The sequence below is a fragment of the Erpetoichthys calabaricus genome, chromosome 2 (genome assembly GCF_900747795.2).
Source record: "Erpetoichthys calabaricus chromosome 2, fErpCal1.3, whole genome shotgun sequence".
NCBI lineage: Eukaryota > Metazoa > Chordata > Cladistia > Polypteriformes > Polypteridae > Erpetoichthys > Erpetoichthys calabaricus.
The window spans coordinates 288935881-288961624 of NC_041395.2; the positions used below are offsets into that span (position 1 = coordinate 288935881).

Sequence of the window (25744 nt, forward strand, 5' to 3'; positions counted from 1 at the left end):
AGCGTAGTGATTAACAACTGAGTCGGGGAACACTTAACACAAAGCATTTAATGTGCTGCATTAACTTATGACGGAGTTTGAGAAAATCTAGTAAATTAAACATTGATTTTAGGATGAAGTTTAGCTTACGACATTCTACTTTAATGACAAAATAAACTACGAGAATAAAGTAGAAATGTCGAGAATAAAGTTTTTTTTTCTTCACTGTGGCCCTAATACGCTTCTGTACAAATGTGTCTTTGTCCCAAACGTATTTTCTTACTGCTGAATGAGACTTTTTTGCTGTGTGTTTTACCTAGCCTCGATTCACATCACTGTAATGTCTTCCAAGGTGAGAGGGTTGAACATTTCCGATTGCAGCTGTATGTAGTCTTCTTGTGAAGTGGGTAACAAGCAGCCCGTACTACCCAAGATGATGCCCCCCGTTTTCTTTATTAGAAGCCTTGTTGAACTGGCGGGAGTGCGGCGCTCCGGACATAGGCCTGCGTGCCTCCCCTCCGTCCTGACTCAGACCTGCCTTCAGGCAAATTGGCTTTGAAGCAGCAGCAATCGTGGCCTGGAGAGATTTAAAGGAGAGGTTTGGTATTTTTCAAGAGAAAATTTTTTCTTTACAATCATGCTATGTACTAATTTTACCCATGAAATTGTGTTCTTTTTGCATAAATTTTAAAAATATTTTTGTGTGTTGTAAAAGCTTACAATGAAGCTCTATAGAACTGAGCATATTAAAAGAAAAAAAAGCCTTGAAACTTACCAAATGTGTCCACTTTGAAACAGCAAAAGCTTTGATTTAGAAGACAAGCCTTCTGCGTTTATGAGGTGTCCTTGGATAATGGAGAGAAACTAGACGTAGTCCCTTTATCACTCCTGGTCCTGTTTCCTGCTCGTTTGGGGTGCTTGCAGCCCCCCCAAACCCCTGCAGCTTTACAATCTGTGTAGTTATTTTGCACGGGCCACAAAGGGAGACGCAGGACGAGTAGCAGCATAGTGGAAACGGCACATGGGAGTCTAATTGTACTTGGTACTCCTACCAGTACAACAGAGCTTGAACTGATTACACTGCATTGCATTTTGGATTTTTTAAAGAGCCAAGCCACGTTTGCCATGTCACGTCCTGCATGCATATGATCAACAAGAAATGTTGAGTGTGCGACTGAGCAGACTGATGGGCCCAAACCCTTCATGAGTCTACCTTCAACACCATCCAACCTCTGCTCCTTAGGGACAAGCTGACAGAGATGGGAGTAGATTCATACCTGGTAGCATGGATCATGGACTATCTTACAGACAGACCTCAGTATGTGCGTCTTGAGAACTGCACGTCTGACACTGTGGTCAGCAGCACAGGAGCGCCACAAGGGACTGTACTTTCTCCGGTCCTGTTCAGCCTATATACATCGGACTTCTAATACAACTCAGAGTCCTGCCACGTACAAAAGTTCGCTGACGACACTGCTATCGTGGGCTGCATCAGGAGTGGGCAGGAGGAGGAGTATAGGAACCTCATCAAGGACTTTGTTAAATGGTGCGACTCAAACCACCTACACCTGAACACCAGCAAAACCAAGGAGCTGGTGGTGGATTTTAAGAGGCCCAGACCCCTCATGGACCCCGTGATCATCAGAGGTGACTGTGTGCAGATGGTGCACACCTATAAATATCTGGGAGTGCAGCTGGATGATAAATTAGACTGGACTGCCAATACTGATTCTCTGTGCAAGAGAGGACAGAGCCGGTTATACTTCCTTAGAAGACTGGCGTCCTTCAACATCTGCAATAAGATGCTGCAGATGTTCTATCAGATGGTTGTGGCGAGCGCCCTCTTCTACGCAGTGGTGTGCTGGGGAGGCAGCATTAAGACACAGTCACGCCTGGACAAACTGGTGAGGAAGGCAGGCTCTATTGTTGGCATGGAGTTAGACAGTTTAACATCCGTGGCAGAGCGACGGGCGCTAAGCAGGCTCCTATCAATTATGGAGAATCCACTGCATCCACTAAACAGTGTCATCTCCAGACAGAGGAGCAGCTTCAGAGACAGACTGCTGTCACTGTCCTGCTCCACTGACAGACTGAGAAGATTGTTCCTTCCACTCTGACTGCCTCAATGCTTCAGGCAACACATTTCTTAATAGTGATGTTTTATTTCTGCCAAATCCTGCATGATACACACTGGAGGCATTGAACGATATAAAGCCACTTGTACAGCTTCCAGTGTTCCTGGTAACACAGCGGCCTCAATAATAGTGACATGGAAGATGTTTGGAACCACCAGGACTCTTCCTAGAGTTGGCTCTCCGGCATGTCAGAGTAAATGGGCAAGAAAGGCCGTGTTCAGGGATGGGACCAAGAACCTAATGGTTACACTTACAGAGTCCCAGCAGTCCTCTGCTGAGATGTGACAGCCAATCAGGATGGCCACGTCAACAGCACTTATAGTAGAGTGCCAAACATCATTTAATGGAGTGGCAGAGCACAAGGAAAATGATTATCTCTAGTCTGGGGAGAAAAAACTGAACTGTCTGGGCACTGCTTATTACCTGCCTAATACCATGATGGTGGCAACAGCGTGCTCTGGTGGTGCTTCTCAGCGGCAGGGACAGAGAGACTGCTCAGGATTAAGGGAGAGGCCCAGAATGCATGCAACCTCAGACTGCAACAATTTAAACCTTTCAGCACAATAACGATCCAAAGCAAGACAATGCTGGGGTGGCTTCAGGGCAAGTCTCGACTGTCCTTAAGTGGCCCACCTTCAATCCCATAAAACACCTATGTACAACAGGGACCTCAAGATGGCAGTCTAATGGAGATGAAAGAACCCATCAGGAAGAATGGGATAAATGGCCCACATCCAGATGTGCAGAGCCTGTAGAAGCTGAACCCAAGAAGACACAAAGGGGCTGATAAAGGGGTCTGAATACTAACACGAATGAGGGATTTCAGTTTTTGATTTTTAAGAAATGTGCACACCTTTCTGAAATCCTGTTTTCACTTTGTTATTATGGGTTATTGAGGGTAGACTGATGGCAAAAATGGCAAAAGTATTCATTTAATATTAAATCTACAACACAGTGTGCAGAGTATGTAGGGGTTTGAAACCACTTTCACGCTCTAATAACAGTAATTTAGTGTAATAATATTAGTAGTATAATACTCTAATAATCACATATACAACTTTTATTATTATACTAATACTCCAATTGCTGTATAATACTATTAATAAGAATGATAGTGTCCTAATTGTAGAATAATTCTCTTATAACAATCGCATAATAATAATAATAATTTTAATAATAATAATTTTTTGCATTTATATAGCGCTTTTCTCACTACTCAAAGCGCTCAGCAATTGCAGGTTAAGGGCCTTGCTTAAGGGCCCAACAGAGCAGAGTCCCTACTGGCATTGACGGGATTCGAACCGGCAACCTTCCGATTGCCAGTGCAGATCCCTAGCCTCAGAGCCACCACTCCTAATACACTAATAATAGAAGTACAATACTCTAATAACAATCACATAGTATAATAATAATGCTGTAACAGTAGTAAAATACTCTGATAATAAAAATGTAGTATACGAATAATAGTTATCTAATATCCAGTGGAGTCCTGGCCCACTGTAATATATGCAGTATATACGCCCCGATCAGCCACCACATTAAAACCACTGGCAGGTGAAGTCTTTCACATGGATTATCTCATTACAATGGCACCTGTCAAGGGGTGTGATATTTTTGGCAGCAAGTGATCAGTCAGGTCCTAAAGGTGATCTGTTGGAAACGGGAAAAATGGGCAAGTGTAACGATCTGAGCGACTTTGGCACGGCCCAAATTTTGAAGATAGATGACTGGGTCAGAACATCTCCAAAATGGTGTACCTGGAAGCAAGTGGTTAGTACTTACCAAAAGTGGTTCATGGAAGGATAACTGGTAACATGGCAACAAGATTGCGGATGCTAAAGGCTCACTGATGTATGCGGGGAGTGAAGGCCGGCTCGTCTGATCTGATGACACAGAAGAGCCTACAATGGGCAAGTGAGCATTAGAACTGGACCATGGATCAATGAAGAAGTAGGCCTGGACTGATGAATTAACTTTTTCTTTTAGATCACGTGAATGGTTGGGTGCATTTGGATTGTTTATTTGGGGAAGAGATGGTAGCAGGATGCACTATTGAAAAAAGGCAAGATGGCAGAGGCTGTGTGATGCTCTAAGCAACACTCCGATTGGAAACCTTGGGTCCTGGCATTCATGTGGATGCTACTTTGACAGGTGCCACATGCCTAAAGATTTTTGCAGTCTACGCACACCACTTTGTAGCAGTAGCCTCTTTTAGCAGAATGATGTTCCCTGCCACACTACAAAAAATGTTCAGGAATGTTTGAGAAAAGTTACAAAGAGTTCAGGATGTTGACTTGTCCTCCAAATTCCCCAGATCTCAATCCAACTGAGCATCTGTGTGATGTGCTGGAAAAACAAGTCTGATCCACGGAGGCCCCACCTCACAACTTACTTGGTTTTTCTGCTAAGATCTCGGTGCCAGATACCACAGGACACCTTCAGAGGTCTTGTGGAGTCCATGCCTCAATGGGTCAGAGCTACACAATATTAGGCAAATGTTTGGGCTGATTGGTGTATTTTTTTGTATGAATGTATAAATTTGAAATTGGTTACTCTAAATTTTAATTCATGAAGCTGGGATACATGTGTGGTAGGTGGATAAGAATTAATTCTTTAAAATAAACCGTTTGAAATGTTCTGGTTATTTATGCCATTATCTACTAATACACACACACCAGCAGTTAACTTTTATGCTATCCCTAATATTCAGTGTTGTTTGCCTGGGTGTCTGCTCAGCTCCCCATACAATTAAGAGAGCAAACTCCATAGAAAACAAAACCAAGAAAACATTTAAAGATATGGAAAAACATGCAAGTATTTCTTCACTTCTTACAAATGTAAATCTCATACTACTGCACTATTCTGAATATTGAACATGAGAAGGAAAAGGGTCAGCTAATTAAACAAACAATGAAATAAACAAAAGTAAAATTACTCACAGATCATTAACTTAGAAAGAAGACAGAAAAGAAACAGCATCAGGCACAGTGAGACCTCAGGACACCTCTAACTGTCCCATCCTGTCCTTCCTTTCCTTAAACCTAGTGAGGTGCTCCTCTTCCTGCCTTACCACAATTTCTGAGCTGAGATTCTCTGCTTCTTTGCATCGTTTCTAAATTTGATCAAAACAACATTTATCAAATTATTTCCACAGGAATGCTTAGGCTTCATGATGCATATTGGGCCAATTACATCTTATTTGTGTTGAAGAGCTTCAGCATAGTGAACAAGTAATGCCTGAATTCCATTTAGCTGATTCATTTAGGATTGCTAACATCTCTTGAATGCAGCAGGCCTACTTAATAGCAATCACTGCATTCCAAACACAGACAGTACAGTCCATTGTATCACTTGGCACTCCTACCCATGCAGGAAGGCTTTAAAAATTTTACTTCCAATGTTTACCAGCTTCATGCTGGTTTACTATAACTTTGGATATTTATTAGAATTGTGATTTGGGGCGGAGGTTAATTTAACTATTTTGGAGATACACTGAGGTGTCACACATTTTACAGCTTGTGTGTATGTTTACAGTACTGAAAGGGCAGCAAGGTGGAAAAAAGAGTTAGAGCCCCCTGGAGAATATTATACCCTTGCAAATGCACAAGAAGTCATAAGCCTGCTTGCTCAACCTGACAAATCACTGTTGGTTACTGATTTAGAGGGCCTGTACGAGGAGGACATGAAAGCAGAGAGGGATAGGGTCCCAAGGGCAGTGTCACCATTGACAGAGTAGCTTTTAAAGTAATACCTGTGGTCAAACAGAGTAATGCAGTATACTGACAGGCATAAGAATTACTTAATACCAACTGTGGCGTGCATATATATATGATAAATATAATTCTGAATACATGTCTACAAACAAATGCACCATTAAATACCATATGGGCTTAATCTTGGACTCACCTAAACAAAAAGACATCATAACTTTTTAGTATCCTTACAAGCTTCCTGAGCAGATCTCAACCTTCAAAATTTGCTTTTTCACTCTCACTCCGCCTCTACTCCTAATTCACAGCCAGGGCCTTATAAAGAAGGGTTCTCCAGGATGGGAATGGCTAAAGCATTTTGCTGGCTACAATAATTGAGCGAGGACATTATTTGTACATCTGTTAGGTTTAGGACACAAAAACCTGAAAGCTGTACCTGATAATTATATATTCTTTTAGTAAGAAAGAACCTGTACTAACAGACATGATCATGAGCCATTTGTCTAGCAGACCAAAGGGCACAACTGTTTACAGACACTGGGCTCTATCTGGCTCGAGGTGTTGAGTGGGTCAATTGAGCGGATCACTTGCAGTCCAAATAACATCGGCAAACTGAGGAGTTTACACTGGACAAGAATACTCACAAGTGTCTTTGCGATTGGCTCTTCTGGTGGCAATGTGATGTGCGGCTTTCAGGGCTGATTAAGAATATCCTTTCATGCTAGCAGTAAGTTGACAGGAGAACCTTAAATCAGAGAGCTCCTTGCTTTCAAGTCGAATTACTCACACCTTGTTCTTTCAGTAAGCCTGCACTGTCCATATTTGGCATTTATTAATTATAGCACTAAAACCTCTACTTTCAGGGCTGCATTACCAGATGAAACCTTGTTTGTGAAAAGACAATACATAACTGGTATTCTTTGTGCAAATGCTTTCAGGCAGGTTACTGTCTTCTTTAAAACCTCTAGGCTCATGGTGCAAACCTCATGACAAGCAAAGATCTGATTTCAGGTCACTCCGGTCCTTAAGAAACACCTTTATCACAATCTTACTTGATGCGGCTTTAGAGGCAAGCATAACTTCCAGATGACTGCCGATGTCAATGTTTGTAGGCTAGCAGGAGGTGCTATTTTCAGTAAATTTTAAATTCTAGGTCTGTTACTGTTTTAGAAGAAAGAAAATTAAAAAAAAACTTGATCAAATTAAATTTCACCTTTACAACTTTAGCATTTTCAGTAAAGCTAGCTTTAATAAATATGAAAACAACAGAATAACATATTGAACCAATACATTAATGTGTGCTGTAAACAATTGGAAAAAGCAAATCTTTCTATCTGATGCACCTTGGAGTTAAGGTAATGGGTACATCCAGACTCTGTTAAAACTTTACCTTCAAACATGGTATGCATCATTCATTTAAACACAACAACATGTTGAACTGTATGGTTTCATCTGCTTACGAAGTTGAATGAAATCATGGTTGTAGACGAACAAAAAAGCCCACAAAATTAAAGTGAAAATTCATCTTTATTGGTACCATACATTAATTAATAATGGCACAAACTATGCAAAAAAATGAACATAATAAAATATTACATTGCCCCAAAGTCAAGGGGCCCTACTGTGAGACTAAAGGATACAAAACACCCGTCGGTTTAGTGTCAGAAATCGTACCCATAACTTGCAAAGGAAAATCATGTAGAGCTAAGCCACAAGAAGGGACAAGAACCCTGTTTTGTAAACCAAATGAAAATATTTTACAAAAGCATGGACCAGTACTTCCATTCAATACTGTAGTATTTATGAAGCAACTATAAATGTTATGAGTTATGAGGAAAACATTACAGCTTTAGGAATCAAGGTTGAGGCTTAAAAAATAATATAGTCACATTTGTCAATGAGCTAAAGAAAAAGGACATTGATTCAGTGAAACAAAGAGTACAAAGGAAGGAAGAATAATAGGGTTCAACTAAACATGCATTAGCAAAAGCTTTACAAGTAAATTTCCAAAGAAAATGGGTAGTGTGATAGACAACCAGAGAGGTGTATGTACCCAGAATATAATTCAAGTCTCAAGCACATTTCAAAATGAACATTTGACCTTTTTCCTGTTTATTTCTTTATTTAAACATTTTACAGACAGGGCTTTGCTTTGGGGTACACTAAGAAGGAATACATTTAATTACAGCTATACAGAACTTCTGCTACTACCTTAAATATACAAGCACAAATACACAAAAACAGATAAAATGATAAAAAGTAAAAGTCCACACAAGTTTACATAGTCCAATAAAAAAAAAATAATAAAAACCAATATTTATTGGGGGTAGGGATTTAAAGGATCTTGCAAGTAGTTCCTTGGTCTGTAGCTTTCGGTGTTGGTAGAAAGAAAAAATAGAAAAAAGGGATATACAGGCCAGTATAAAATACTTCTCAATTCATTAAGTAAACAGATTGAGGTACTGGGTTTTAGTGGTGTGAAGGGTCTCCAAAAAGCAAAACAAAAATACAAGCTTCTTATTTAATTTGGTACTTTTTCCAAAGTACCACATAATCCTGTTGAGCACAACTAGAGCACCAAGTTATTAGCACTGCTAAATTCAGGTCTGCGTTGTACTGTGACAATGGATATAAACAAAAGATATTTAATGGACTTCTAAAACCTGTTAGATCCTACAACTGTACCTTTTGTCAAGCATTAACACAATTTTTCTGATTCATCACATTATTTAGTTTAGGCTTAAATATTTTGTGACCACATTGATGATATTTGGAGATGTCCTTTAGTAGAGCCAAGAAGAAAGGTTCGTTTTATGCATATACAGTAACTCTGAATGGTTGAGTCAATCAGAAAGAACCCAAGGAAAAATCAGAGGCTATTTAAATAATGCTTACACATGTGTTTCTCTTTAAAAATATCAATCCAAATATTACTTGTACACACACTATTTGCATGTTATCTGGCTTATTTATCCTAAAACTTCACCAGTAGAAAGACGGGTGTTCATTTTGTGGTTTTTTTTTTAAACTGGCAGATGAACACATACTTCAGTTTCTATTGACACTCCCGAGTTTCCATCCCTGCATACATTTAAAGTTACAACAGATACAAATCTTCACACCCACATTCTGGAAAAATGTCATTAAAGACAAACACATTAAAATTGCAGTGCTTGATAATAAGTGAAATTAATAGCAATCAGACAATTTACTCATTAGTGGGCACAGTATCACAATGTTAAAAATATATGGCTGTCATACAATTCAACAATTACATCATAATTTATTTTCATTTCATAAATCAGGCTCATTTAAAAAGTGAAAATTAAAAATATATATATAAAAATAAAGTAAGATACAACAGTACATTTTGAGTTTAAAAAGAAATAAGTCGGACAGGTCAAACTCTTGTGTGTCAAGATTCAATTTTGTTTGTAAGGTCAATCTCTCCATCCGTTAATACCACTTTCATATCTTTCACATTTTGTTCACAGGTATAACAATGTGTCCTGATGTGCACAACCAAATCCCAAGTACCTCAATGCTTTACTGTTTGTATATTTAAGTTTTAACGTGGTGGTTCTCAACTCCGGTCCTCAAGCTCCAGGACAGAATGGGTTTTTGTTCCAACCAGGTCCTAAAAAAAAAATAATTTTAATTTTTAAAACTTTGTATTCCACACTAAAGTGCACAGAATAATGTCCATAGACTATCTAAAGTCTCGGGAGCAGCATGAGATTGCTGACTTGTATGCACAAAGAAAGAAAATGTTATTTGGAAATATGCAATTGAAGTTCTGGTTGGAACAAAAATCCTCCTTTATAGGCTGTAACAGTTGGTTAGAAGAAGCTGCATTCAACTAGCCAGTTTTTATAGATGCTTATACTCAACCCATGCATGAATGTCCTTCACAACATTCTTCTTGTTTTGTGTGTGTATGGTTACCATTGCCCAAACTTTCAGGGGAGAGAGGGTAAGTGGGCAAAGAAAAAAAAGAAAGAAAGAAAAAGTAGCCAAGGCCTTACGTATTATTGAACCTTGGCTACACATTTTGTCCAGAATATGCTTTGTTGAAAAACTACTGTGAAATGCATCAACAGGATTGAACCTGAACTTTCTGCATGACTGTGGAACTCCCAAGATGCATCAGCCTACAGGACCGGAAATGAGTGCCATTCTTTTGAAATGTTATTTATTCAGGTAGATGAGTGTTTTTTTTTTTTATTTAAAAAACACGGATGTATTCCAGCCCCCTTCCTTCTTGCCTCGCCCCCCCTCCCCCCAATTCTTTTTTTTTTTCTCTTTTTTACTGAGACGCCTGCGATGTGGGGTTGTCGTTCTTGCTCTCCTGGCTGGAGGGGGCTTTGCTGTTCCAGGGGCTGTTGGCACCCAGCGCTGGGGAGTTGTTGAAACTGTCCTCGTCGTCGATGCCATTGGCTGCGTCAAACTGCGTGTTCTCCAACCGCGTGATCAGCCGCTCATCTTCATCCCCGAACTCCCCTCCCATCAGAGTGGGCTCTCCCACCACCATCACGTCCTGCAGGGGGGGACAGGAAGGGGCGCAAACATTATCCCCGCAATAGCGGGAGCAGAGATGAGGCCCCATAACAAAGGAGAAAGGGACAAGGGAGCTTGGGAAAAGGATGTGGTGGGGTCTACTGGAGTCAATATGGGGCTTGAACTACAGTGAATCTTAGAATTATAAATAACTTATCAAATGCTTGAAAGTGCAAAATGAATTTAATGGCAAATTCAAACAAATTTCTCATAAGTTCCTATTTTTGTATATATGTGTTAAAGGCCAAGCAATTGAGACCAAAGTTTGCTATTAATGATTACTGCTAACTTATGTTTACTCTATCAAATTCTGTAAAATTTGTAAAATGCTGTATAAATTGTTTTACTGTTCACATATACAAGGCTAATACGTGGATTATTGTGGCCCCCAACAGACATTCAAATATGAAAGAGTAAACAGAAAGAAAAAAAAATTACACCCTATAAAGAATGCTATCACTTTCTCTCCTTGTGTGAGTGATAAGATCAGCTCCTGTCATACACTGAACCACACAGTCTGATACATTTATTATCATTACTGCTATTCTTTAAATCATATGCCCAACAGAAGAACAACAGATATTCTTTTTCAGGGGTGGGTGATGTGGTCTAAAATATAAATATATCACATTTTATTCTTACTGGAAAGTAACAAATGCACAAAATTGCTCCTTGGAAGAAGTTCATTGCTTCTCTTACCCTCGCCTTATAAATGTATAATGCCTTTAATCAAATAGTTGAAAAACTTACTACTAAGTAATTTTTAACAAGGTACAGTGATTTATAAGGTATTTAGACTACTAAAAGTTTGAGAGTTTGCTGAATTATAAATACTACATTGTTTTCCAATCTGTACTTTATTGCAAAAATGATTCTAAGACAAATGAAAAAAAAATCCAAGACAAATTTGTCAGCAGACATATTAATCAAAAAATGAAATTTAAAGCTTGCATGAAAATTAAGGCCCCGTGCTCTGACAGCCCCAAATTGTCTAACAAGAAAAAAACTGCCTCAATATTATGCTCTGCCTATACCACTGAAATTATGTTTACTGTTTATATAAATGATGTACATACAGACATATACATAAAGCTCTGTCTGGTTAGTGTAAACAGTAAATCTGAAATAAAAGGTCCAAAAAGGAGAAAAAGAAAGACATTAAAGTGAGATACTATTAAAATGCACAGGATAGAAGAACAGCATAGAATTTCATCGAAGTACTTTTATGTCCCTCTGTGGCGCAAGAATCGATCAATTCAAGCAGCATCAACCCAGTCAGGTTGAGGGAAGCCACTGAGAGAGCAGAAGTTATGTTGAAAGAACTGTAATTACATTTAGTGCAAAGTAAAGCTATACTGCTCAGCTGTATTAAAAGCTCTGCACAACGGTGTCCTATATGGGAGTGTGGCAAGAAACAAATGCTTTATTAAAAAGAAGACTAAGATTTAGATATTTGGCCCAATCTCAAAGTGCTACAAATGCAACACTGTGCATATGTCCCCCAAAACTACCACCCAAAAGTGAAGTATAACAAGGACTGAGCGATTTATTTAAGCTTCCTTGAGAGGTCAACTTCCAGTTCTGACCGCAATTCAAACAAGAATCTGTGAAATGCTCTGAGTAGTGACAGCTAGCTAGCCTCAAAACTACCAAGAGCTATTTGTGGGGTATGGGGCACTTGCACCCATATGAAAGGCTAAAAGCTGTTAATGTGGAAAGATGCGGCTTAACCAGTTATTAAGATCTGCAAGCTAAATAAGAATTTGAGCTGAATATTTCAGTTTTTGAATTGAACATACAGTATCTACAGACAAATACAGTGGCATGCAAAAGTTTGGGCACCACTGCTTAAAATGTCCATTACTGTGAATAGTTAAGTGAGCAAAAGATGAAGTGATCACCAAAAAACATAAAATTAGAGATGACATTTCTTTTTAGTATTTTATGAGAGATTAATTTATTGTTTTTGTTTAGTACAATTGTACAGTGAAAAAAAGGAAAGGAGTACCATGCAAAAGTTTTGGTACTTAAGATATCCAAGGTCTCACAGATAACTTTTACCAAGGTCTCACACCTTCATTAGCTACTTAGGGCTATGGCTTGTTCCCAGTCATCATTAGGAAAGCCCAGGTGATGCAAATATGTATAAATTCTCTACTCCTCAAACCTTGTCCCGACAATCAGCACCCATGGACTCCTCTAAGCAGCTGCCTAGCACTCTGAAAAATAAAATAATTGATGTTCACAAAGCACAAGAAGGCTACAAGAAGATGAAGTTGAGGACTGAAAGACCAAGAAAACTTTCTGAAAGAACTGCTCATTGGATTGCTAGAAAAGCAAATAAAATCCACCCATTGACTACAAAAGACCTTCAGAAAGATCTAACAGACACTGGAGTGGTGGTGCACTGTTCTACTGTGCAGGAACACCTGAACAAATATGACCTTCACGGTACAGTCAGCTGAACAAGACCCTTCCTCCATCTTAGCCACAAAATTCAGCACATTTTCAAATGAACATCTAAACAAGTCTGATGAATTTTGGAAACAAGTCCTGTGAACCGAAGAAGTCAAAATATAAGTTTTTCACCACAACGTGCAAAGGTTTGATTGGAGGAAAAAAAGGGTGCTGAATTCAAGGAAAAAAACACCTCTCCATCTATTAAGCATGGGGGTTGGACTGATCACAGGGAAGAACGGATTCAAATAAATACCAGCAAATCCTGGAAGCAAACATCACACTTTCTGTAAAAAAGTTGAAGTTAAAAAGAAGATGGGCCCTACAACAAGATGATCTGAAACACACCTCAAAATCTACAATGAAATACCTCAAGATGCACAAGTTGATGGTTTTGCTTTGTCCCTCGCCTACATCATTGAAAATCTGTGGATAGATCTCAAAAGAGCGATGCATGCAAGGATGAATGGGCGAAAATACCGCAAGTAAGAACCGAAAGACTCTTAGCCAGCTACAAAAAGTGTTGACAAGCTGTGATACTTGCCAAAGTGGGTGTTACTAAGTACTGACCATGATGGGAGTCCAAACTTTTGCTTCAGGCCCCTTTCATTTTTTTGGTACTTTATACCTTTGAATGATGGAAATAAAAATGTAATCTTGCTTAAAATATTAAAGAAATATGTCATCTTTAAATGTATGCCTGCTGGTGATCAGTTCATCTTCTGCTACTTAACTACAGTAGATACTCGCATATAAGTCGAAAAATTTATGCCTTAAAATTCATTCAAAAAAACAGAATTGACTTATCCGCGGGGCAACACAATTGTCCATAGAATTTGGGTAATGACATCGTACACTCAACGCTTCACGGTGTTAAGTCACCGGTCATCTGCCATTTCCCATGGTCTTTGAAATAATTATAAGCCAGCAATACTATTGCTAATAAGCTAATTTTTTTCTAATTTCATTAAATAATTCTTTACACTGTGAAATACTTGAATTTGAGCATTAGCTTTTGCAGGTTTTGGATAACAAACATACCATTAGCTGCCATGTGCAACCAGATTTGGAATCAAAAGAACCAAGGCAACGCACGCTATCAATGCGATGCAAGCGCAGCCCGCGATTCAAAAAATTTCTCTGCCTACCTGTTTGCCTCGTCTGACAGTAGCTGAAAAGCAGCATCAGGAGAGAGCAGCCTGAAATAGTCCAGCAGCGGGTGATCTGTCGTGTCCAACAGCAAGCCATGCTGTCTTGTGAAGTCCGGTAGCCAGTTCGGCTACCACGGATCAATGTCTGGGTATTCCTCCCACGCGAACCTTGCCGTAGCTGCATCGGCTGCGGGAATGCGTTCAGCTGGCAGCCGATCAGCTGGCGCGGCATCGACTGGTGTCCGATCAGCTGATGCCAGCTTCTCACTCTCTTGCTCGATTCCTGATTACTGTTAATAAAATCCGATTCTGAAAAATCACAGTCCGACTCAGCGATAATGTGCAAAACATCGTCTGCCAAGTGTTTTCTTTTCTGCACTCGCTTCGCTGCCTTGTGACATATCGACACCATCTTGCCTTTGTTTACATTTCGCAACTCACGCACACGCAAGGATTAGTTGCTGAGTCAACGAGTCTAGCATTTCTCCAAGCACAGAGGGAATGCCTGTGACGTGACAGTGAGTTTTGTCGCCATTAACAGCTGATTGTCGCCCTCTATCTCTGATAGCTGTCAAGTTTTACCCTCGACTTATACGTGGGTCATAACAAGTTTCATAATTTTCGGCTTAAACAATACACTCGACTTATCTGCGAGATTGACTAATACGCGAGTATCTACGGTATTCACAGTAACGGACATTTTAAGCAAGGGTGCCCAAACTCTTGCATGTCACTGTAGTAAACTCTGTACTTATTTTTTCTCTTTTTGCACATATGAGATTTCAATAAAAATGCTGATTGGAGCAAGTGGGGTTAGTTTTACCCAGCTTAAAAACACCTTAAAACTTAATGCTCAAGTACAGAATTCTACAAAGTAAAATTAGGTTAACTAGACAAGTAAGTACAAATATCAAGTCTGTTTACAACAATGTTTGCTTTTTAAATTAAGGAAATCCAAACAAGTTAAATTTTTCCAGGATAATACATAAATGGCATAGTTCTACTGTTACCTCATTTTGAGGGAAAAATTTATATTTGAAACTGATCATTTTTTTGTGGTTGATGTTATCCTTGCTTTCCTCTACAATTTCTCATTAGGAGGTATACAGAAACATTTATTTAAATTGTTTGTTTCACTCAACACTGCAATGCTGCACTTACAGGCTTATTCAAAGAAATTTTATTCCTGCCTGGCATTCATTTAAAATGTTGTAAAAACCATACTTAGAATAAGGAAGGATATCCATCTGACATCTGTTCTTAAGTCTCTATATACCAGTTTCCAGTTATTCTTTAATCAACTTCCTGATATACAAAAGGTGTGAAAAGCATCGCTTACTCTCTCACTTTAGCTTCACCTTACATAATATTTTGATATCTGTAACTTCACAGTATGCTTTACATACTGACTGAAGAAGTAAGACCTTTTCTAAGCCTATAGATAAACAAATTTACTATAGCCAGCACAGCATTTTGCTATGAGTATCCAAACTCTCAGAGGCCTTGATTTCACCACCTTTTTATGACTTGACAGGGAGGCTCTGCCATTTACTCCGCGTTTTGTGCCCAAAAGCAAGATTTGTTGTTATCAACGGCTTACTATTTATCGTACATAACACTGAACATCACTACACATTTTTTTACATTTTGTCATTAAGAATATTAACTTCTTCAGGGTGGATGTTGACTTTTGTCAAAATTCAGGGGGAGAGCATGGTAATCAGCTGTAAACTGTGACTAAGCTTGCTGTTACGTTTTAGATCAACTCTGTTTACTAGAAGGAAAGTTAGCTTCACTGATTTGACCTTGATTCCCTGCGCACGCATAAGTAGCAAAGAGCAAACAACCTCTAAAATGGCCTCGACATCTAGTGAGAGACCAAAGCGAATGTGCAAAGCAAAATACTCCTTAGATGATGGTTTGAATATTATCGCTGAATCAAACTCTGACTTGTTGGACTCCAGTTCTAATGTGATGTGGACATGGAGATCGAAAATGAAAGTGAGGTACCAGTATCAGCTGATCGTTCTCCAGCTGATCAGGGGTGCCAAACACATTTGTGTAGCTGATGCACTTACAACAACATTAGCCTGGGAAGACCACCACTTACGATGACAAGTGGTATAAACCAGATTGCGTCGCAGTGAAACGGTCACTGTGACCCACCTGCTGGCTATCGAACTGACCCCATGCAGCCGTTGCTGCTAGAGACGCCGTTCATAACACTGAAAATCACTACTGGTTCAACAGGCACCAACAGCAGACACAGTACACAGCCACAGAAGTTTTGTTTTGATTTATAGGTGAAAACATCACTTTATGTGCTTTTCAGAAAACTGAGTTTTTTGGAAAAAAATATTCAGCCCTCAAAGAGTTAATAAACAGTTCTTAGTTATTCTGTATTTATTAAATTATTCTGTATATATTAATGTTGATTTGTACTAATGTGTGAATTTATTTAGGTACACAGAGTGTGGTGCTGTATTCTCCCCCTGATACTATGAAAATCCATTATGTCTGCACTGAATCTAAAATGACTACAACACAAGAACAAATGTAAATTTACTGTTTGAGTGTGGGTTGTGCCTTGATGTGGACTAGTGCCCTGTCTAGGGATGGTTTCTTTCTTTTACATGATGTTTCTGCCGAGATATATTCAAACCTCTGTATCCTTGAATTGGATTAAGTAGGTTTGACAATAGATTTATTGAGACACGTATAGCGTTAGTAATTTTTGAATCTCAATATGTCGTTTGATAAAAGTATCTATATGATAGGGAAAAAGGATACTTAAATAAAGTTATCTAATACTACATTTGACTCTAGGCTAATTGCATTACAGGAGTGTAAAGGACTGTACTGAGATGCATGAATGTTCCAATTACTTGTATATTTAGGCAGTGGTGTATAATGTAACAGACCAAGCATGTGTGAATATAAAAATGTTTTCCACATAAAAGCAAAATTATTAATCACCTGGAACCTACTGCAAGCAACATCGTATAGGATCAACTACAGCTTCGACAGTGACTTACTACTTAATAAACTCACAAAAACATACCTAAAACAAAAGAAATAAACCAATATTTAAAATGCACAGTATCTTAACGTAGGTGACTACATTACAATAAATAAAGATCGAGAAAAACAGGCTACAATATAGAACATGTGATCTGGAGTCCGACCTTAACATATCACTTCCTCTACTCTTATTAAAGGAACATGGCTCAGTCCTTATATTTTGTGCATTTGTGTCATTACTTTTGAGCTGTTTACTTTTGCTCTAATCACAATGTACACAAGACCTTAGTTGCACATTGTGAAAAATTTACTGTGATAATTATTAGAGTCACATCATCCAGCCCCACTTCTCCAGAACAACTATGTTACTTAAATGTATAACTAATGGCCTACCGTTGAGTCATATTTCACCACCCCTCTTTTCAATACTCAAATTAATACTATCTGGAATAACTAAGTTCTCTGCTTTTCTAATTTCCAACTCCAGAAAATTCCTGAAAAATAACTGTAGCTTTGCTCACTATACATGATTTCTCCCTTTGGTTGTTTATTGTTATAAATGATGAAAAACCAGATGCTTACAGGTACCTGACTGGAGAGAGCAAAACTGCTGGCAGGACTCTTCTTCTTGCTGTTACTGTTACTATTGGTCCCTCCTCCAGAGCTCATAGTACTGCCTCCTGACATCTTCCGTTTTCTGCGTTTGCTTGGTGCCTGCCTTGCTGGCTCCGCTAGGTAAATAGTGAGTTAAAAGTGCATTAAAAATAAATAAATGATGAAATAATGAACACACTGTAATCTGTAGGTGCTAACTCAAAGAATGATTTTGGTTCAATCAAAACACTGAAATTAACTTCATACAGAACTAGAAACAACTAACAAATGAAGAAAAAATATACCACAATCTTCACACATGAAAATGTGTCACAAAGAGAAAATACCCACTACAACCAAAAATTGTTTGACAATAACGAATTTCTGATATACATTTCATGCTTTAAAGTGGAAAAAATATGAACTCTCCCAGGTGGATTTTAACAGACAAGCCAACATTTGTATAGTGGACTGTGTCAGATCAGATATAAGCAAAGCTTTGCATATCTGCATTGTTTGCTGGACAAGTGAGCCTGTCATTCAGTGTGAGTGTTCCATGTTTCCCTTGTATAATTTTATTTTCAAGACATATTTTCATGCACTCAGAGGTCCATGTAGAGGTGGTGGCAGAATTGGTCTATGATGTCAATAAAACGAAACGCTGTCCTTAACTCTTTCAGGGCTGATGTTGACTTTTGTCAAAAGGAGGAGTTGATGATGGTAACGGACTGTAAACTGTGACAAAACCAACCGTTATGTTTTAGTTTGACTCTCGTTGTTAGAAGGAAAGTTAGATTCATTGGTATGACTGAGATTTCCTGCGCTCGCGTGAGTAGCAAGCCGCAAACAACGGCAAAAATGGCACTGACATCTGGTGAAAGATCAAAGCGAATGCGTAAAGCAAAATACTCCGTGGACAATGTTTTGCCTATTATCTCTGAATTGGACTATGACTTGTCAGACTCAGATTTTGATACAAGTGATTGAAAATGAATGTGAGGTTCCAGCTCCAGCTGATTGGTCCCCAGCTAATTGTTGTACTGACATTGTTCGCCAGGGAGGACTGCCACTTAACAATGATAAGAGGTAGAAACCAGATTGCAATGCACTGCGACTTTGTCCCAGCCACGCAAAGACAGCCTGCTGCACATTCTTGGCAAACTGGCAGCCACAGCATGCAGCAACAGATGTTTTATGTTGATTTCTGTGTGAAACCATTGCTTTTCAGAAACTGTTTTTTGGAAAAAATATTCAGCCCTCAAAGAGTTAATCTCCTGCTGGATGAGTTCAGTTAATGAAAAATGCCAGCCCCGTTTCTAACAATATGAGTTCCCTTCCATCACAAATATTGTGGCACAGATAATAGAACAGGAATGTGAACGCATGCAAAATATCTAAAGAACTGGTCAAACACTTATTCTTCATGCTGGCTGTTTTCAGCATTAGATATTTCAGGGACTCTTGGTCATAGGTTCAAGTAGTCCTCGCACCATGGTTAACTACCAGTCCTAGATCATCAAAGAACTCAAAATCAGACAGTTTCATGAAAAAAAGTTGGCTTCAGAATTTAGTGTTTTTTCTTCGTCCATGCTCAGAGGATTTTCCATACATTTTTGTGAATGAGAATGAGAGGTCATTTTTATGAAATAGAGATTTTGTGTTCTTTTCATGCACTTCCAGATTTATGATGTCAGAGGCTGAATTTAAAGATGACTGGCTGAATACAACTGATTACATTCAATTCATCCATGGTGATCTGAGTTCATGTTAACAAGGCACAGGAGAAAATTTGTAACAAAATTAAATTTTCATTCTATGTTTGAGACATCAATTTCAGAGCACAAACCTTACAATACTCATTGAGGCAATTTAAAAATTCATTCCATGTTTGGCGCTATAAAGTCAGGATTCAGAAGCCTTGCAACCAGGGGTGCACCCCTTGGAAAGCATTAAACAAATGACACAAAAGCAGCACTTAGCACAAAAAGGGCTTGTGCTATACACCTGGACTTCCCCCATACACAAGCCTATTGTTATCCTCCGATTTCTCCTCTGTCAAAATATTGGACATATTTGCAGATTTGATTATCAGTCAAGAAACATGATCAGCTTGACACCATCTATGAATTGACTTTGGATATTCTCTGCCAAGATATGCAAATGACATACAGCAGTTGCTGGTAACAATCAGGTAGATTTGAAAGATTGTTGTGGGGTACGAAATCTGTACATTTTGGTTTATATTTCCATTATATTTTGTTCAAGACAAGACAACAGATGAACTACATTCCGGACAAATCAAAGCATGTTTTTTTTTTTCGCAGTTATACCTCACTTTTAAAACAGCTATTCCAACAAAGAAAGGAAGACATGCTGGTGGCTCAATTACTTTATAACCTAAGAAAGGATGGACATCTAATAATTTTACAGCCTGGAAAAGGAAGATCTGCCAACACCTCAAAGAACATAAAAGGTTTTATTGTTTGGGAAAACGGACAGTGAATTAATTCTTCATATTGACAGCCTGCCAATCAGAATATTTATCAATCACATATTGCAAAAACCCCTAGTACAATTTTAGAATAAATATTCCTCGTCTGAGGAGTGAGTAGGGAAGTAAGGACATAAGGAAGGAGTGAGGAAGAAGAACGGACGAAGACGTCACTGCTCATCAGAAAAACATCATGAACATTGATTGCTAAATCAAACGCCGCCCTGGGACATTCATCCTTGTCATCTGTAACTTTTTCGTAAGCTTTTTCTAAAGACTATATACATCCAGACTTTCCTATCTGTACCTATTTTCTATTATTTTTCGTTCCAGTGGTACAGTGATCCCTCGCTATATCGCGCTTCGCCTTTCGCGGCTTCACTCCATCGCGGATTTTATATGTAAGCATATTTAAATATATATCGCGGATTTTTTGCTGGTTTGTGGATTTCTGCGGACAATGGGTCTTTTAATTTCTGGTACATGCTTCCTCAGTTGGTTTGCCCAGTTGATTTCATACAAGGGACGCTATTGGCAGATGGCTGAGAAGCTAGATTGCTTACTCTTCTCTCTCTCTTGCGCTGACTTTCTCTGATCCTGACGTATGGGGATTGAGCAGGGGGGCTGTTCGCACACCTAGACGATATGGACGCTCGTCTAAAAATGCTGAAAGATCATCTTCACGTTGCTATCTTTTGTGCAGCTGCTTCCTGAAACGACATGCTGCACGGTGCTTCGCATACTTAAAAGCTCGAAGGGCACGTATTGATTTTTGACTGAAAAACAAACTCTGTCTCTCTCTCTCCCTGCTCCTGACGGAGGGGGTGTGAGCTGCCGCCTTCAACAGCTTTGTGCCGCGGTGCTTCGCATACTTAAAAGCCAAACAGCCCTATTGATTTGTTTGCTAGAGATTGTTTTCTCTATCTATGTGACATTCTGTGCTCCTGACACACACTCCTTTGAAGAGGAAGATATGTTTGCATTCTTTTAATTGTGAGACAGAACTGTCATCTCTGTCTTGTCATGGAGCACAGTTTAAACTTTTGAAAAAGAGACAAATGTTTGTTTGCAGTGTTTGAATAACGTTCCTGTCTCTCTACAACCTCCTGTGTTTCTGTGCAAATCTGTGACCCAAGCATGACAATATAAAAATAACCATATAAACATATGGTTTCTACTTCGCGGATTTTCTTATTTCGCGGGTGGCTCTGGAACGCAACCCCCGCGATGGAGGAGGGATTACTGTATTATTATTCCTGTAATAAATACCATGCTGCTTTTAACTTTTTATGCTTTGTCTTAATGTCTATAGAGTGATTGAAATAATAAGTTAGATTTCTTTGAGCACCTAGTGCAGCCAGAGATTCGCCATTACCGCTGTGCTGCGAGGTTCATTAAGGCTGAGAGTGAGAGCTCCACTCAATAGTAGGGAACAGTACGTAAAGAAGGTATTCTTGGCTAATAAATGGTCTATAGTCAAGAGTGCGGAGTCTTTGTATGTTGAAATGCATTCTTGAGATCTCATTAAAACATCGTATGTTGTTTGTGCCGATGATAAGTAAATCTATTGAAGTGCTGAGTGACAGGCCGTGTTATTCCTAAAGCATTTGTGTGGTTTAAAGTGCTAAAGGTTAATCAGTGTGTGTGTCATTCATGGGGCACTGTTGTGGTTAGGGTCTGTGTGTATGCGTATATCTATGTATGTGTGCAACAGTTGACCAACCTGATAACGAACTTGAGGAGAACACTTACCCTTGATAAAACAGGTAAAGGGTAAGTAGAGGGAAATACTAGGCTAATACATTTTTGGCAAAGCTGCAGGGTTCACGGAGTAATCGTGTGTTGCATTTTTGTGTGTTTGGTTACATTTTTCAAAGACGGGGTTGGATCGTCCACAGGCGGCGAATATGTTGTAATCGCCTGCTGGCATACAGCCGGCACATGTCAGCGTGCATCAACAGCATTTCTAAAGTTTTTTTAAGTGTAAGGTAGAATCAGCTGTTACAGCTGTGTTTTCTCCTCTAAAAACGGAGGTAACAGCAACGTTAACGGCAATGGCTGTAGACAGTGTAGAATCGGAGGCTGTTGTGCTTTCTCCAAGGAGGGCGGAGTCAGCCGCAGCAGCTGCGCTAGTCAAACACGCAGATAAGCCGTCCCTGCATAAAGTGGAGGCAAAGGTGGCTAAAATAGAAAACCTATACTTGTCTGCTGCTCATACAGGTTGTGTATGGTTAATCATTATAAAGCAGTTAGTTGAGGAGGCAAGAGAGATAAGAAATACCTGGCTAAAAAGTCACTGAGCAGCTAGCAGTACACGTAACGATGTACAAGGAGAATGCCATACAGATTAAGCAACGACCGCTCAGTGTTAAAGCATGCTCTTTAATTACGGGATCTTTTGCTGATAAGAGAGCTGCTTTTGTTGAAAGTAAAGGACCCAAAAGGGTCTGGCTGCAGACTGTGCACTCTCAGCCACATGCACGCTCAGCCACTGACGTCAGATGCACGCTCAGCCACAATAGGAAGTGCAACCGACGCTCAAGCACCAACTTAGTTTTCGAGGCCAACACGAACGTTAATTTACGTTTTATTTTTTCTTTTACCAAATTATATAGTTACGTTTTATTATTTCTTTTACCGAATTATATAGTTACGTTTTATTTTATTTCATGCCATACACACATTATTGCAGTGTAAATGCTTTGGTCAAGTGCGTTAAGTAACTTCTTTCTTTAATGACTGGAGTGAGTTTGTTTTCAGTTACGGTGACTACTAGCCAGTTAGCTCACGTTATCTTACCGTTAAATAGACACATGTCTACGACCTTAAGATATCAGAAGCGTATTTAAATTCGTGTGAATTAAAGTGATTTAAAAATGTTTATCAAGCTTATTAACAAAACAAAGATGTGTCGTTTCTTTGTGCTTTTACAGATGCACCCCTCCATAAGATGTGAGGCTATTGTGCCACAAAAGTGCACGAATTGTTGCACTTTGTATCATTGTTCACTATGCCCTGCCCTACAGTCTATGAGGTTGGCAAGAATCCAACAGCATTTAGATGGACATTTAAAAAATGCAATCATTTTTGAAGGTAATGCAAGGTGGATTATTACAATATAACTAGGGTGAATGAATAATTAATGTGCAAAAATACACTGAACTCTTGCATGTTAAAGTACAAAAAACCTGGAAACTTTAGCAAGACATGAGAAAAATATTATTTTAAAAATTTGGTAAGAGTCCCCCATGTAACAGAGTCTGTTTTCAGTCTACTTTAAGGCATTGTACAGACATGGAAAAAAATCACTTAAGGTGCTTGTAAATTTACTGGACACAGACCATGATACAGCCCACATAATAGCCACAATAGTCCCATTGTTTAGCATCTGAATGCTTTGTTTCAAGATTAATTTATTTACTGACTTGTTACCTTTTACTTGTTCTTATTTCTAACACATAACAGAATATGTCGTTGCCATCTGCCATGTAGGTCTGAGGGTCACTACCATTGTCCATTTTGCATGAAGACAATACTTAGAAGAAACAGTATGGACTGTCATCTAAAAATATGCTCAAAATCTGCATCTGAGCCTTCCCACAGCCTACTTTTTCCAGCACAAGAATCTTCCCACAACCTACCTGTTCCGGCACAAAAACCTTCCCATACCATACCGCTACCAGTACAAGAGCCCTCCCAAGCTAATGAGCTGGGTCCAGAAAACAGTTCTAAAACAAGAAATACAAGAAAGTGCCCTCATTGCTCATTAGATTTGCTCAAAAAGAATTTGGACACACACATCTTAAGAAAACATACAGACATATCCCAGGATGCAACACTCATGTCTCATCTTTCCAGCATTTGTGTTGATGTATCTAATGGAGTGTCAGTAGTTCAACGAACTGGCCATGGTTTTTCTGTTCCGGTCCATGTACAAAGGAAGACAACAGGCAACATTCAACATGTTAAATGAGAACTGGAGGAATGCTGCCAATTCCACCTTTTGGCTCAGAGAAGTGGATTGCCTTTTAGTCAGTGTGAACATCTCGGCTCACTTGATTATTGCCAGGACACTGCTTTTGAAGATATCTTAAATCCCATTGTGCTAGATGAAATGGTGGCCCTTAAATTTTTTGGGAATGAAAAGAAGGCAGTTTGCCTAAAACGGCAAAAAGCAGCACGGGCAGCTTGTGTCCCATTTTCTGTTCTGGTGGAATTTGGTGGCTCCAATAAGCAGATTACGCTATCCATACATGAGCCTACAATACATTATTATAGCCGTCTCGGTAGAGTCATGGTCTGCTATAATTCGACTGATGGCACATCCTGTACTCACAAAAACATTGGTAAATGGCACTTGTTTCAAATTAATAGAGACTTTTTCAAGACTGGACCATCTAAATCAGCAGATGCACAAACAATGCAAGTGGGTATTTATGTGCCCAACATTGTCAACTTATCTGGCTAATTCGTATCGTTTTGAAAGCTGGCAAAGATGCAGATATCCAACCCAGCAAAACTCAATTCAGGGAGATAACCAATATGGTACTTGTATAACACATTAGAAAATTGAAAACTCCTTTGTGATAAAAAGATCGTAATGGACGGTAGCATAAATAAAAGTTATGAGATGTAGCCACAAATTATATGAATCCAAATTGGACCCTAAGGTGTGTTTGCCCCATGTACAGAAAAATCATGTAGGTTTACTTAGCACAAAGAGAGGCCAATCAGAATGCCCCCTCAGTCTCATACAGACTCTTGCCCACAAAAACCACCTATTTGCGATATTCTGTGTTGTCTGAGGGAGTCATGACGCTTATATCAGAATGCAGTGGACATCTGGAAGTACAGAAAATGTGGGATGTCTGCACGTAATCCAAGGTGGTCCAGTTATTTTTTTCCCCAGAGAGGTAGTACTGTCCTGAAACCACCACATAGCCAGATAACTGTAACTAAGTGTTATGTTTTGCAGGCACAGGATGAATGTGAGGATGCATCAATACCGCCAGAAGTACAAGTAAATTTTTTTATCAGTTTTTTATATATCAATAATAATTGCATAAAACACATACATACACCAAATTTTTATTCCTGTCTAAGGTATCTGTCCTTGCACACACAAAAACAGCCAGTCAGTGGTGCAGTGACAGCCAACACCAATTCATTGGTCTGATCCAGTTGCCCCAGATACTGACTATGACAGAGGAAGATGCTGGGAAGGCTCTGCAGGAGTACGAAGCAATGAATGCAGAGGAAGATTCACTAGTTAATAGAGATGATGTTCTGGCTCCATTTTGTTTTGGGTTTAGCCATGTGCAAGACATGCACAGATTTTTAGATGAAATGGTGAATTGCAGGAAGTTCACTATGTACTGCTGCCTCCTTAACTAAATTAATGTTTTTTATTGGTTTGTGTTTTGTTGTTGGGGTTTTTTTTTGAAGGGGGAGGAAGGTCTTATGTATAAATAAATATATAAACATTTGATTACTGATGTGTCCAATGTCCTTTTCCCTCCACCAATTATTAATCACAGTTTGGTACCTCATGACATGTAAAGTATAGTACGTATTACAGTTCTGATATATAAGATTATTAACAACGCAGAATTGTTCTATTTGTTTTATTTTCATTTTACTCTATTCACA

The 25744-nt window shown here is 39.0% G+C and overlaps 1 protein-coding gene across 6 annotated transcripts in view; it reads right to left on the minus strand.

Moving 5' to 3' along the window:
- Window positions 1-7332: 7332 nt before the first annotated feature.
- ldb1a (LIM domain binding 1a) overlaps window positions 7333-25744 on the minus strand; it is a 176911-nt gene continuing 158499 nt past the window's right edge. For 3 of the 6 annotated variants that reach the window (XM_028795720.2, XM_028795721.2, XM_028795723.2), the window contains exons 10-11: window positions 17593-17741; window positions 7333-10361 (exon numbers count right to left, since the gene is read on the minus strand). In XM_028795720.2, the coding sequence (XP_028651553.1) occupies window positions 10131-10361; window positions 17593-17741 (380 nt within the window). In that variant the 3' untranslated portion in view covers window positions 7333-10130. The remainder of the gene's footprint in view (window positions 10362-17592; window positions 17742-25744) is intronic. The other 3 variants (XM_028795725.2, XM_028795724.2, XM_028795722.2) reach the window with 3 other exon arrangements.